We start from the raw sequence: 15750 nt of genomic DNA, 5'->3' as shown, positions 1-15750 counted from the left end.
AATATTTATATCGATTTTCTACTAGATAACAGTTAAAATCATCTGCTCAGTGCATTGTTACAGGTGTCGTATCGCTTATAAGAGAATAACGAAGACAAGCAGTGCTGCTTATAGCTAGGCCGCTCAGTCAGCTGTTCTGTGACGTCTAAGGTTACAAATACTGGTTATGAGTAATGGCTTGATCACTACATAGCGATGCAGCATTACAGCACTGCGATTCTATACGAGAAAAATTGAAGACAGCTGATAAAATGCCGATTTTTAAATAATGGCAACTTCCCATTACAGTTTTTATGAGAGGCTAGAGATATATCAGTGTCACTGTGACAAACTGTAGCACTAAACATGACAGTTTGCTGAATGACGGAGGAATTCAGTGCTTCACAGTTGTCGAACAAGGCATATAGCTGGAGCCAAGGTTTCAACAAATTTGACCAATTGGCAGTTCTAAAAAGCTTTAACAAAGACCTGAGTGAGACTACGCCCCTTATCGAAACGTTGGCTCCAGCGGCATTCCTTGTTCCACCATTGTTTATCCCTTCTTTAGTTAAGTGTTAGCGTGAACAACCGAGATTTTTCTGTTAACAGTATGTATCTTCTAATTGCTGCGTAAGATACAGATTTAGTCATTTGAACGTTGCACCGGATAGACACAGAGAAAATGAAGGTCTCTAGGAAGAGTAGAAAAAGCGCGTGTACCACTTATGAACACAAGCTTACCATTGGCGTGCGGGAAAATGTTTGCAGGCTCTCTGTCGTGCTAGTTTTCCTTGCGCTTTTCGTATAGCTTCCTTAATGAAGAATATTCAATTTTATATGTATTAAAAGTAGTTATGGCTATCTATAGTACCTTATAGTGACGAACGCAGGACCGATCACCAACGCTCGCAAATTTTACTGCCCTCACCACTCAAAAAAAAAAAACAACAACCTTGGAGTACGCTTAAGCTTCGCCTTTAAGAGTGGAGCGCGATAGCGTTATTGGGCGCCGTTGAGGCCGACAGCAACGCCGTATTTTCTGCGACATTAGGCCCGATCAAAATTTAGGAAGGCTCGGTTTTCAAGATACCTTCATTGTTGCCTAGAACCAAAGTACAGCGAAACACCATCAGAGTTAGAGGACGCTTAAGCTTCGCCTTTAAGAGTGGAAGGCGATAGCATTCAAAGATCCCTGGCTGATTATGAGGCTTTTTTCTCGTATATTCAAATTACAATCCGACGATATCACGTCCTTGGGTTGTGGTTAAGTCGTGCTTTACGATTTTTTTTCACGGATTTTTGTTCACTGACGCCCTCCGCCACGCGAAGGGCCCGCCCCGTCGGGGTGGTTCGGGATGATGTGGTTCGGCATGATTATTTCCGCCAGACGCCGATGCTTCAACCGACGCCGACGCCGGATTTTCTGCGAAACGGGGCCCTTAACGCGTTCGCATTAAAACTATTTTCCAGTCGATTTGCGGCCTGTGGTGGAAAAATTACAGTGACTAACAGTTCTTTCGTTGCCGCAAACTATTCCGTAATTTTATTATGTCACTACTCACCGAACAGCAAGAGAACTAAACAAATACCAGGAAGTTACGTGGAATTGTTGATAGATTGGCACTAAACATTTGTTTCGCCGAAAAGACGAAGCATTGATTGCGATAGCAAGTTATTAGAAAGTTCTACGCAGTAAGGTAAGTAGCTTTATCTGCTATCCTTCTCTGCTCACCCTCACATGCTTTCCCACGCACCTACGATATTATCGTACAAGGATTCGGCGACGCCGAAGACAACGACGGTAATTCGCCTAGACTGTAAATGTAATTACCATCGCAAGAAAAACAATATAGGACGTCTTTTCTTTTTTTTATTGTAGTGTACGACCCTATGGTATTCAGAATGCGCTCGTTTCTCTGCCTGCCATTCATCGTTCGGTGATTTTCATGTTTCCCATCCTTGATAAAATTCTTCATTTAAATAGCACAACAATCCTGCGTTTAATGAACATCATCAGGCCGGTGGTATTCTACTTCGGCAAGTTAATGACAGACTGGACTGACAGGTTCAAGTCATCGCCTTTATACCGATACGTATTTCAACATAGGAGCTGTTTGCACGTTACCTGGAAATAACTTCATCTGTGCAAGAATTGTTTTCGCCTTCGCTGCAATATACACGTTCGGAAACAAGTAAGGTAGCCATTGCAGTCACCAGCCGTGGCAGAGATGCAGGTGTCCACGCGGTCAGCATGCTGCATGCCTGTGAACAATTCACGCAGCAAATTAAGTTAGTGTGAAATAAAATGCAACCGCTGACATGCATGTAGCTTTAACATAATCAGCACAGACAAGTATTGCGGGAGAGCTTTGGGTTAGAAAGTGGAATTTCAGAAACAAGCCACTAGATTTGATATGCGCGGCAACATTAATCAAGCCAAAGCCCCAAACATTAGTCACTAGATTTGTGCCTATCACGCGAGCATGTGTGAAGACAGCGGCAAGGCAACTATGAGGATAGTATGACGGCGAGCTCTGGGAAATAAGCGTCGCGAACTGTTTCTGTTGGCGTTAGCGAACTGCCGAAAGTTTGACGCCCAACCCCGTGAGCACGGTGCCAGTACCTGGGACAATCGTGAAGTGAGCAGAACGCGACATAGAGCGTCACAAATCGCTAGCTACGGCGGGGATGGTTGCGAGGAAGGACCGATTCACAAGCATTAGCAGCATAGAATCCGAATCAAAGTGCTAGCTACTACAAGGAAAGATGCGGCAAATTGACCTGCTCTCGGTTTTGTAAGTAACTTATTGCTATGCGACGTCACGCCCGCCAAAGACAGTGGTAAGTTCTGCAGTTATTCGGTTGCCCCATTTCTGCGTCTGCGGCGTAATGAAAACTTGCGCACGAACGTGCTCTCGCTTTGTTAACCACATTTTCGCTATGCGACCTGACGCACACGTCAATGCGTTTCACAGCGCGGAATCTTTCCGTCAACCAAGTGATAAGATACATAATTCTGTAGAATGAAAACGTCTTTACAATTATTATTTAGATTTTTTCTGCATGACGAGAAAGCCTCACCCTAGTATTCTAAAATGGGCTTCGACGCAAAGCTCTCCCTCCCCTCCCCACTCCCCGTCATGAATGCGCTTGATGGCCGACGATTTGTAAGCGCATCCCAGTCAAATCGGGCGGGCGATAAATGCTGAGCTAGCTCGTATCACCGATATATATGTCACCATATTTTAATACAGCAATATGACTATCTGTTGTTTATCTCAATGTTAGTCAAGCCATTGACGATCCCGCTGGCTTACACAAGTATCCTAATCCTCACATTCTGGTCACGTTGCCCTGCTTTACACTCAATCTCCAGACCATAAAGTCGAAGGCAGGGCCACCCCTCGGCTCGACTGAAGTAGTATTGTCAAGCAGCGACAATCCACAACACTGCTTGGTAAAAAAAATCGTAAGCATGCCCTCTCCGTGGCTACTACAATGCATTCGAACGAGTGCGTGCGTGTTTTTCTCGCTTGTAGCTACCATTTATGAAACGTTGGCCAGGTCTCTCAATCAGGATCAAGCTTTAATTTGAATCAACCTCCATCGGTACTCGGCCGGTGCCTGCCAAACAAATGCCGCCAAGTAGCTCTTGCAGGCCGCTTTTATAGCCTTATCGTGGGGAGTCGTGCAATGATGCGCGCTGGTGCGTCTCGTTACAGGTTGTGTTGTGTCATAAATGTGTATGATGGGCATGCTGCTGCGGGTTCATGCAATGTGAAGAAACGCTTTGCAGAATTTTGTGATAAGAGCTTCAATTGTATCGAAAGTTTGGGTGACAGCGCAAACAGACGACCACAAGAAGGGAGACACGGACACATCGTCTGTTTGCGCTGTCACCCAAACTTTCAAGATGTACCAACTCGCCCAAAAAGAAGTATTGATGATCTCAGTGCTGTTTTTTCCATTCTATTTCAATATATCAATTAGAGTTCTTATAAATATTATCACGTTATTTGTATGGCAGTCTGATTAGGCTGTCATGTACCACCTTTCGCTAGGTGTGATTATTCATTTTAAATTATTCGTCGTGGGTCACTACTTTGTAATAGTGTGTACGTGTCACTGAAACGTTACTTCGTTCTTGGCAGATGTCACAGGCTGGACGCGGCGGTATCCCTGAGATCTTATCATCACTGTCGCCGGGCGTTGGCACCGCGGACGCTCCGCGGTACATGCGGCCTCCGCATCGACGGTCCCACCCGTGAACTAAAGTCCCTATATAAGAAAAGTACCGCCATCTACTCTTTCCTCCGCCGCATGCTCTCCTAAAGCGCTTGCTTTTTTCTTTACTTTTTGCTTGCGAAAGCCAAGTCAACGGTGGCACACCTAGAAAGTCCACGTTGAAGCTTTCAGGCCGGGCGCGCGCCGCAGCCACCGCCGGCGACTGCGGCTGCGCAGAGGACTTTCAACATGGCTCTGAGGCGGAAAAAAAGAAAATATAAAGGAGTGAAAAGCGCGCGCTATCATCGTCCAATCGGAGATACAAGAGAGAGAGAAGCGGCGTTTGTCAAAGGATGGCGGTACTTTTCTTATATAGGGACTTTACCGTGAACAGCTCTGCAGCATCCCCTGGTGCACGACAGCGTAAACCGGTCCGCCTGGTGTCTTTCGCAGCGTACATAAAGCATGTCTCCCCTGTGCTTCGCTGTAGTCAGCGGCAAACCGGCCGTTGTCACTGAAATGTTACTTCTTTCTTGGCAGGTAGGTTTCTTAAACTGCCTTTAGCACGTAGACATTTGGTTATTTTGCCGCTGACTGCACTGCAATATCTCCTGCGTATTCGATAAGCGACAAACCGGTAGAGGGCGCATTCCTTGTACGTTTCAGTTGCAAGAGAAGTTTCTATCTAGGGAAACACTGTTCCAGGATTACAGACCGGGCTTACACCAAAATGTCCGCTGATAAGCGTGAATCATGCACGTGTCAAACTGTACAAGTCTGGTACAGGTTCCAGCCATAGCGATGGCTCATTTGGCCCCCATTTTTCGACTATTAATACCAAACTGGACCAACTAACCAGCACCGTTGAGACGCTCTTGGTGAAGGTTGAGGAACTCTTTCAAGGCAACTTGTGAAAAGATGGCTGATACGGTGGCCGACATTGAAACCTCTTTCAATTTCCTTTCGGAAAAGTACGATTCTATGCTCTCTAGTGGGACTGCTGAAACCGAAATGTTTCAGCTGCGGGCTCAAGTGCAGTCACTTTTCCGTACAGTCGCCCGTCAGGCTGAAAATCTAGAACAAACGACGCTGCAAATGAATGAACTGGAAAAATATGGCTGACGATGCCATTTTGAAATCCATGGCCTCCCTTTGAAACCGGCCGAAGACGAAGTCTTTCATGTGCGACCTAGCTGGACAACTGAGCTTAACGAACTTCCAGGAAGCCGAAATTTGCGGCACACACCGTTTGCCGACCCAGGGGAAATGTAGAACCAGCCTGACTGTTCGTGTGCAAGTACAGAACGCATCAATGAAAGAGAAATGGTTTCGCGCTCGGAAAGGTCTCCCGGATCTTGCCAGCCGGAGAAGTTTCCTCGTCTGTTCATAAACGAAAACCTGACGCGTATGAACCGGGAGCTCTTCCGGCTGGTCTGCTCCAAAGGAAAGGAAAATGGTTATAAGTTCGTGTGGATGAGAAACGGAAACGGTCTGGCAAGAAAATCTGAGGGAGCACCTTTCATTCGAGTTGAAGCCTTCTCGGATTTGGATAGCATTGCCTAGACATGGCTGACATAGAAAGTATCTGCACTGACTGAGGATGTACACAGCTTTCTTGAGCTTTTTTTTTCCCGAAGCCTCCACTAAGCAGTTTTAATGTTGCACATGTGAACACTCGGAAACATTGGAATCGGTTTTCTGCCATCACTTCATCATCTCGGCTAACGTTCGACTCTTTTTTACTTACAGAAATTAATACTTATTCGGACAGCATTCCACTGTACTCAATGCCGGGATACCAAGCGTTTTCGAACATGTGTTCAACCAGAAAAGGAGGAGGCATGACAGTTTTTCTATAGGTAACAGATGGGAGATTCGCTGTTAAGGTTTCCTTTTCCCAAGCTGCAGTTAACTTTTTCCTTTTTCCAAGCTCAAGTGATCTCGCTGAGCTTGAGCACACATGTTTTTTTTTTGTGATTCTGTAATCGGTTTACCCACCTCCCAGTTTCAATGCACGGCTTTTCTTATTCGAACTTGATTTCACATTGTCAACCTTATCGCTTAAAGAGCACGTGTTGATCATAGGCGACATTAATATTGACTTTCTGCGTCCCACTGTAGGCTTGGTGACAGATCACTGCGATAGCCTTTCCAAATGGGGCTTTGAATGTTTCCCTTATCAAGCGACTCGTCAGGAAATTTTGGCCGGAAAGCTCGTCGTGTCCTCCATTGACCACGTTATCGTTCGCGCGCAGAATCTAGCCGCAAATTACGCTATAGTAAAATCTAAATTTGCTGACCATTACTTCGTTTGCGGCTCAATGAGTTGTCCACATACTGCGACAGCACCCACAGATCATAAAAAAAAACTAATTTCAGGGCTTGATCTGAAAATACTTGATAGGCTGGTGGCTCATTAGGACTGGAAATCTTTTTTTAGCAATAATGTCTCCTGCTGACTAGCCGCCATGTGAGGGCCTTCAGGCACATTCAAGCTGTATGTCGCAGCTTTTCGCCTGGAGGACACCCAACAATGTTTGTTGGAAATAAAGTCATTGTCATATGGCAAGGTCGTAGAAGTGTTCGAGAGCTGAAAAGAAAGTGCTACCCGAACAATACATATTAAACAACCTAACTTGGATAACAAGTGGATGTCGTCTGACATACTCACTGCAGTAAAAAAAAAGAGAATTGCTTTGGGCCCAATGCAAGCGTGCCCCGATATGTTCAGACCTACGGGTCAAATTTACACTGTTCAAAAATAAATCTAATGCCATCATCCACTCCGCAAAGTGAACACATTTGCGAGACAAATTTAAAGCTGTTAGTTATAGTAGTAAGAGAGCATAGTCAGTAATTAACAGCTTTAGAGGCGCTAATAAGCGAGCTGGTATAATTATTTTCCTTCCAGTTTATCCAGCGGCAGACAGAATACTGCTGATCAGTTTAGCAGCCACTTCTCTCGTGTAATTAGAAACAGAAACTTACAGGTAGGTTTGCGCACTTTGCACCCGCCGTGGTTGCTCAGTGGCTATGGTGTTGGGCTGCTGAGCACGAGGTCGCGGGATCGAATCCCGGCCACGGCGGCCGCATTTCGATGGGGGCGAAATGCGAAAACACCCGTGTACTTAGATTTAGGTGCACGTTAAAGAACCCCAGGTGGTCAAAATTTCCGGAGTCCCCCACTACGGCGTGCCTCATAATCATATCGTGGTTTTGGCACGTTAAACCCCATAATTTAATTAATTTTTTGCGCACTTTGCGTCACCGCATTAGTGAATCAGCATATCTGCCTCCAATTTCCCAGGAAGAGCTAAGATCTGTTATTTTCAGTTTAAAATGTACTAAATCTCCTTGAATTGACGGTATTTTCGTTAATGGTTTGCGTAGAACATGATGATGTGAAACAACTGCCACAGCGTGGCTGCACTGAGGAGGAGGAAGACGTTCGTTCTCCTGCTTGATATAGCGTCGCCATCTTTGCCACCGTTGGCTTCCGTGTAAATGTATTGTAAATTTCATTCAGCATCAGCTACACGTAACAATATAATACATCCTAGAGGTTTTTCTTGCACTACTTAGTCACAAAATTTCAAGTGGTGAAATTCTTGTAAAACTGAAAGCAGCAATAGTCACAAACGCGGTACGCGTAATAAGATTCAAAATGATCGTCCCATTTCAATTCTGCCTTCTACTGCGCAAACACTAGCAAAACATTTATTCTTAACGATGACATGCTTTCCGGACACACACAGCATTTTTTCACCTAGTCAGTATGGTTTCCGGCCGGGGAAAAACACTCGAACCCTTCTGGAAGATTTCTCTGATCAGTTAATGTACCTTCCGATAATAATAAAGTTGCTTGTGCGCTCCTTATTGATTGTAGCAAGGCTTCCGACAATATTCATCCCGGTCTGTTGTTAAATAAGCTTTTCTTGTTAGGATTTCGGGGTGCTTTCTTGTCGTTGTTAGCAAATTTTCTTCGGGATAGGCGTCAGCTCAGCTCAGTTGGGCAAGTGCATTGCGCATTCACGATTATTAATGCTGGAATTCCACAGGGATCTATACTCAGTCCCTTATTATTTAATACTTTTGTAAATGACCTCGATGCACGATACCCGTTTATCTTAATCAATACGCCGATGACACGGTGACCGTAACTTCTGCCAACAGCTACTATGATGCGATTGCTTCTTTACACTCTGCTGCCACAAAAGCTATGGACTGGTTTAGAAATAACCTAATTAATATAAATGTATCTAAGACACCATTAATCTGCTTTCATAATCCTTTGAAGAAGGTAGTCCTTGACTATCCTCTTGTTTTGCATTGTTCAGATTGTTCATCTTGTTCTTGTAACCATTACAGTATTCATCTGTTGTAAGGTATCTGGGTTTATATCTTGACAACGATCTTTCTTGAAACAGCCACCTTGCTTACATTTACAAAAAACTTCGCGCCGCATCATGCCTTCTACACAATATAAGATATTACATGCCCTTATCGGTACGGAAAATGATAACATACGCTTTAGGCTACAGCCTGCTGCGATATCGAACAACGATTTATAGACACTGCGCTGTTCGCTGGTACAACAGAATAAATGCTATACTGCACTCTCTCTTAAAGAAAATATTTTATGATGTGAGCCTGAATGCTGACGCAGACCGTTTCAAAATACTTTCGATGCCGAATTTCGATGATATTTTCATGCAAGCGGTTGTTTTAAAACGCTTCTAGCCCCGTGATTTCCTAGTTCCGTACATTTCTTCCCTTTGCTTAAAGCCCGAAGACCGCTTTTTGAGGCCACGTGGTTCCACAAGGTGCGTTACTAGAGCACGCGCTTAATATGTTACAACCTACTTCAATAAATGACCCCCCAACACCTTCTGGAAAAAAAGCAGATGCAAGTTAGAGATTTCTAAGGCGTATCAGTTTGTACAGGGGTATATTTTATTTCATTTACCGTAATTGCTTGTGTTTGTGCATGTGATTGCGCCATCCCTTTGCACTATGACAGCCTGATTAGTGCATGCTTATCTAGCACCGTATGCTCATTTTGTTCACGCGCATTACTGTGTTTCAGTGATTCATTATGCTCAATGAAAATTCGTTTCGTAGAAACTGTATAAATTTTAATCATTTTTGTTTTCTCGTATGCTATACTGGAGTTCGCTGCTTATTATTATTCTGTTATTGTACCGTACATGGTTTTCCTACCTGCCAGGCTCTGCCGCTCAAGCCTTTAATGGCTTTGGCCGGCCTCCATAACTGTATTGTTTTTATTAATGGGAATGAAAGTATTAATATTGTTATGAGCCAGTTGTCCGGCAGACAAAGAAGATGCTGAAGCATAGAGCCGAAGAGATGAGGAAGAGGTGAAACTGTGGTTCGCCATCTTTGTTGTTGTTGGCCAACATTTAGTCTCCTTGTACATAGTGTGAATAAACCCCCGTTTCTGTAAATCTCCCCGTAACATCTTGGTGGAGGTGCGGGGTACATCACCAGCACATCACGGAACTTCGAAGCGGAAATCTCGTGGGCCCTTCGACCATGTCGACTGAGAGGCCCGCTGCTTCAGCTTCGGCTACCACAGCACCGATTGTCTTGACTCAACTCCGGGACCCTGGCGCCTTCTCGGGCACTGACAACAAGGACGTTGAAGACTGGCTAATCGAATACGAATGCGCCAGCAAGAGCAACCGCTGGGACCCGACTCTAATGCTGGCGAACATCATTTATTACCTCGAGGGAACGGCCCGTGTTTGGTTCCGAACACACGAGGAGGAATTGACCAGTTGGGACACTTGCAAGCAAAAACTGCAGGAACTCTTTGGGAAGCCACTTGGCCGCCAGCGAGCCGCCAAGAAGGAACTTTCGTGCCGGGCCCAAACATCTACTGAACCGTACGTTGTGTACATTCAAGATGTATTAGCACTCTGTCGGCGGGTCGATGACAAGATGCTCGAAGCTGACAAGGTCAGCCACATTCTTAAAGGCATCGCAGACGACGCCTTTAATTTACTCGTGTACAAGGACTGCTCGACGGTCGACGACATTATACGAGAGTGCCGACGCTTTGAAGAAGCAAAGAGCCGTCGTGTCTCACAACAATTCGTTCGGCTCCCTAATACCGCCGCTAGCTCATCGTGTGAAGACGTCCAGCCGCCTGGTACCGAAAACTTGCTGCGTCTTGTCCGGCGTGAGATTGAGGCTACGTCTCCGTCGGTTCCCCCGATACGTTCTTACGACGAGTCCCGCCCGGCAGTATCTCTGATTCAAGCTGTCGTACGCGAAGAGCTGGCGAACGCAGGCATCCGTCCGATCTGTTCTGTAAGTAGCCCTACGGTCGGCAATTTCTTTCGACCTCCACGCCCACAATCGACCTACCTCCGATACCGCGACCCAAACCAGTGGCGCACACATGACGACAAGCCCATATGCTTTAATTGCAATGGAGTTGGTCATATTTCCCGCCATTGTCGCTATCGTCAGATTTCGTCTCCTCGTCCCGCGTACGCTTACCGCCCAGAAGACAGCCGGTTCTCGCCTTTTCATGCCCGCAAGGACCTGCCGCACTGTGATGTTGCTGCTCCGACTCCACACTACGATCGCCGCTCGCCGTCCCCACAGAACCGGCGTTCTCGCTCACCGATTGCCCTTCGCTCACCGTCGCCATACCCCCGCCGTCCCTCATCGGAAAACTGACCGGTGCAGCTCCCGGAGGTGATGCTGCATTGACCAACCGACCCGGAAATCCTCTGTTGACCCTGACCACCCGACAAAACCTTTTGGACATAGAAGTGGACGGCGTGCCTGTTTCGGCGCTCATAGACACGGGGGCGCAATTATCGGTTATGAGCGCTCGCCTTTCTCGTCGTCTCCGCAAGGTTCTGACGCCCGCGGCGTCGCCTGTCGTTCGTGTAGCCGACGGCGGCACATCTTGCGTCGTTGGGATGTGCACTGCGCGTGTGAGCTTCGCCAGTCACCAGACCTCAGTTCTATTCGCCGTTCTGCTGCAGTGTCCACATGAAGTCATCCTCGGCCACGACTTCCTGAGTACCCATTCTGCCCTCATCGACTGCTCTTCTGGCCTTCTCCAGTTGGAACTTCCTTTTGTACACGATCTCCCCACCGAGTCACAGCCGCGTTTATGTGTCGCCGAGTTTGTTCGCCTTCGACCAGCCGCCGCGACGTATGTCACACTGACCTCTGATTCCGCCATTTGTGACGGCGACTACGTCATCTCTCCTTCCCTAGACGCTCTTTTAACAAGGCAGGTAACCCTCCCTCACTCTGTTGTGACTGTTTCTGCGAACCGGGCATGTATCCCTATTCTGAACTTTGGACGGACTCCACAGTTTCTTCCCGAAGGTATCACGCTGGGACATATAGCACCTTTATACGCACACGACCCTGTTGTTGGTATTTGTTGTTTGTATTAATAATAATAATAATAATAATAATAATAATAATAATAATAATAATAATATATTATTATTATTATTATTATTATTATTATTATTATTATTATTATTATTATTATTATTATTATTATTATTATTTGGCGGCGATACCTTCGCCCAGCGCTGACACCACGTTTTTTTAACAGATTACAGATGTGCCACGGGAACGTGTTCGAGCTGCACTGCTACTGATTTGTCGATTCTGTAAGCTTCTGACCCTGCTGCTGCTCTTGGATTCTGGGATTCTCGTAAGTCGTCGCAGGACCGGTCCATCTTTCCTCTACACCAGGAATGGGTAGCTAGTTACTGCATTCAGCGACAATCGTCTACTTCATCTGGAAACGCTGGCAGAGGAGCGCCTATAAAATTTGCCCGGACGCCCACGATTCCTTGCAGTTGGCGGCGATACCTTCGCCCAGCGCTGACATCAGGTTTTTTAACGGGTAGAGTGTTGAGACTTTATTTTAATTTTATTTTTGGTTGGGTGTATCGCCGCTGACTGCAATTTTGTTGTTTAGTGCAATTTTTTTGCTTTATTGGTGAAGTCACAATGTCTGATCAGGATGAAAATTGCGTTGTGTGTCACAAGCAGCTGCCTACTGACGGAAAGTTAATGACGTGTTCAAGCTGTAGCCATACCTATCACTTAGGCCAACCTTGCTCGCGTATTGCCCAAAATACGTTCACCACCATGGGGATGTCTAAAGGAGAAGCTTGTATTTGCAAAACCTGTAGAACTACAAAAAGCCGTGCTGGTTATACTACTCAGTCTGATACTACTCGTGTAGCGGAAAATGCGATCCCGGACGTGTCGCTGGCGGCTGAGCTCAAGGTCATAAAAGACAGACTTCTCTGCTTACCGTCTTTGACCCAAAAAGTGGACACACTTCTAGGCTTCAAAGAAGAATTTTCGAAAGTAACTCAGTCCGCTGACCATCTAGAGGAAGCGGTGACATTTCTGTCCCATAAATGCGACTCGGTTATTACACAGCTAAATGAATGCCAAACTCAAAACGCAAGATACGAATCTGAGACGGCCGTTCCATCCTCTACAGTGCAAACACGGGCAGCGCAGCTATAGCGGCTGCACGATGTTCAAAATGACAGCGAGCAATATAGCCGCAATGCTAATTTGTAAATTCACGGCCTTCCACAAGAACAACGCGAAGACTTGAAGCAGAAGTTGGGGCAGCTCGCTGCAAAACGGGGATTAGCAGACTTCACCCTATCAGAGGTGGTAGCTGCTCATCGCCTACAAGGAAAACGCGACTCGATTCCCACAGTTTTGGTGCGTTTCACGTCTGTTACCGCTAAGGAAAGATGATTTCCAAGCTCGTGGCAAGTTGCGGGAGCTCTATCGCTCTAATAAGCTGCCAAAATTATGTTTCAATGAAAATCTAACCAAGCAAAATCGAGAATTGTTCTGGCGAGCAAGGACAGTTGCCAAAGAAAAAGGATACAAGCTCGCCTGTGTCAAAGCCGTAAAGATTTTCACAAAGAAAGATGAATCCTTGGCTCTGATTCGGATCAACACGCTAGCAAACCTTGAAAAGATTGTCTAATATAAAGGCAAGCACCTGCCACGATTTTCCCTATTTTCAGTCGTTCTGTGAAAGCTGCAGTTACAAGTCGAATGACGACTTTATAGTTACTAATTTTAACATTAGAAGTTTACGGAAATACAGGGAAGAATTTAAAATGCTTGTCATTTAAACACTTAGTTTTGTGGATATGTTTGTTGTTACAAAAGGTAATGTCGCAGAAACAGACTTGGATAGGTTTGTTCTACGCTGTTATCAATAACGATCACATCGGCGAGGAGGAGGGATTGCTATTTTTGTCAAAAATGTGTACGGCGTGTCACACATTGATGTATCACTCACTTTTGCGGAATGCCTTCCTATCAAAGTGGCTCGGGGGCGGTTCCCGATATCGGTATTCGCATTTTGTCGTCCTCCATCAAATAGCGTCAGTCGCTTTTTAATAGAATTGGAAGCCTTCTTGCAACGACTCAACCCGGTGGATGACATATGCCTAGTTGGAGACTAACATAAACGCTCTTTGGCCACACAAAGGGCGTGGTAGCGGAATACTTATCACTTTTAGCCTCCCGCAGGATTGAAAATACTAAACATTTCAACCAGAGAAGAGCTAGTAAATGGACATGTAGTCAGCTCATGCATTGATCATATTGCGGTTCGCACTTCGACCCATGTGTCATAACTCAACGTTTGGCAGATCATTATTTTGTGACTTGCCGCTTTGCGTCGTCAGTCCGAATAGCAGCACGTGCTTGCGCAGATGACTCGCCTAACAACGTTCTTAATATTTGTATAATAGACCAGCGCAAGCTGGATGACCTAATTACAGCGTTTGATTGGTCTGCGTTAATGAAGTCAAAGGCTGCACATGTCTATGATTGCTTTTGTGAACAAATACAAAAATTCGAAAACTTGGCAAAAAGAACTGTAACGAGGAAACGCCGAAAGAATCATAACTGGTTAAATCCTAACATAATTCGTGCTATAGCGGAGAGAGATGTGTTGTGGAAACGTTCGAAACGTTCTCCTCAATATAAAACACTTCGTGCAGAGTACACAGCAGCGAGAAACAAGGTAGTTGTCCTTATTAGGTCATCAAAACGACAGTATTTTTACAACTATTTAAACTATCCTTCAGAAACCCGGCAGAAACATGGTCTTTAATAAATCACCTTTGAGGTAAAGAAGACCGGAGCTCTGCTACTGATACCTTTTCGAATGACCCCGCAACAACCACTAATAAATTTAACCGTCACTTTGCTCGTTCGTAGGATGGAGCAGCTTACGGGCATGCGTTGGACTGCACGCTCCAAAAAGCTGTATCTGCTTCCGCCTTCCTGCCGAAGCTATCGTAACATGATCTACGTAGGATAATTTTCAGTTTCAAACAGAATACACCACCCGGTTTTGATCGCCTTTCAGCGCGCATGCTCCAAAGAAACATTGAGGTACTGTCAGGCATTCTTCTTTTTATGCTGAACGGGTTTTTGGACGATACTTCTATCCCTGAAAAACTAAAAACTGCTTTAGTCAAGCAGCTTCAGAAAGGAGGAAAACAGGACGTAATTGAAAACTATAGGCCTATATCTATTTTGCCTATGAATTTTCTCTTCGAAGTAATCTTTTCCTTCATTGACAAGTTCTCGATTTTGTCCTCTCATCAGTTTGGATTTGTAGCTGGTAAAGGTACAACATTACTTTTAGAATCCTTTTGTGATGAAATATTTTCCGCGTTCGACCAAAATTTGTTTAGCATTGCGTTATTCCTGGATATGAGTAAATCCTTTGAGACAGTTATTCACGACATTCTGTTGAAGAAATTAGGTTTATTGGGCTTCCGGGGGCCTTTTTATGACATCCTTAAAAGTTATCTGTCGAATCGATCGCAAACAGTGGTACTAGGCAATCACTATAGCTCTGTCTTGCCTATCAAAGCCGGGGTCCCTCAAGGGTCTATTATATCTCCGCTACTTTTTAACATTTTCATGAATGACCTTGCGGCCACTGTTTCAAAATGCGCAATTTTTCAATACGCCGATGACACCGTACTGCTGGCAAAGCATTTATGCTATAAATCGGCGGTCAATATGCTAAAAACGATATCTATGACGTAATTGATTGGTTTTCTGAAAATTGTCTTGTAATCAATAAATCAAAACCGAAGCTGATTTCTTTCCGAAATTCCTTGAAGATGACGTCGACAGATGAACACATTTATTTTCACAGTAATGTTTGTTCGTCATGTACTTGTACTCCAGTGGAGTATGTGCAGTCAATAAAGTACATGGGTGTATTCTTTGACTCAAACCAGTCGTGGGAAACCCATTTAGCGTATGTATGTAGTAAACTCCGAAGTGTTGCCTGGATACTTTATCACTGTAAAAGTATAGCTCCCTTTTCTGTCAAAAAACACAATTGTGCACGCTCTTGCGTATGGAATATTGAGGTACGGCATCACAATTTTTGCCTTCTGTTCTGCGCGCTGGGAGAGCCGGGTGAACGCTCTTTTAAAAAACATGCTCCAAAGTGTAGCGTATAAC

The 15750-nt window shown here is 45.1% G+C and overlaps 1 protein-coding gene across 1 annotated transcript in view; it reads right to left on the bottom strand.

The window, feature by feature from the left end:
- The window catches only part of LOC119444363 (carboxypeptidase Q), a 31182-nt gene extending 19240 nt beyond the window's left edge, over positions 1-11942 (bottom strand). The window contains exon 1 of the mRNA XM_037708770.1: positions 11887-11942. Coding sequence (XP_037564698.1) covers positions 11887-11942 — 56 coding nt within the window. The remainder of the gene's footprint in view (positions 1-11886) is intronic.
- Positions 11943-15750: the final 3808 nt, after the last annotated feature.

This window comes from Dermacentor silvarum, chromosome 3 (assembly GCF_013339745.2).
Source record: "Dermacentor silvarum isolate Dsil-2018 chromosome 3, BIME_Dsil_1.4, whole genome shotgun sequence".
NCBI classification, from domain to species: Eukaryota; Metazoa; Arthropoda; class Arachnida; order Ixodida; family Ixodidae; genus Dermacentor; species Dermacentor silvarum.
The sequence above is the reverse complement of the archived record's forward strand: the minus strand, read 5'-3'. Positions and strand labels throughout refer to the sequence as shown.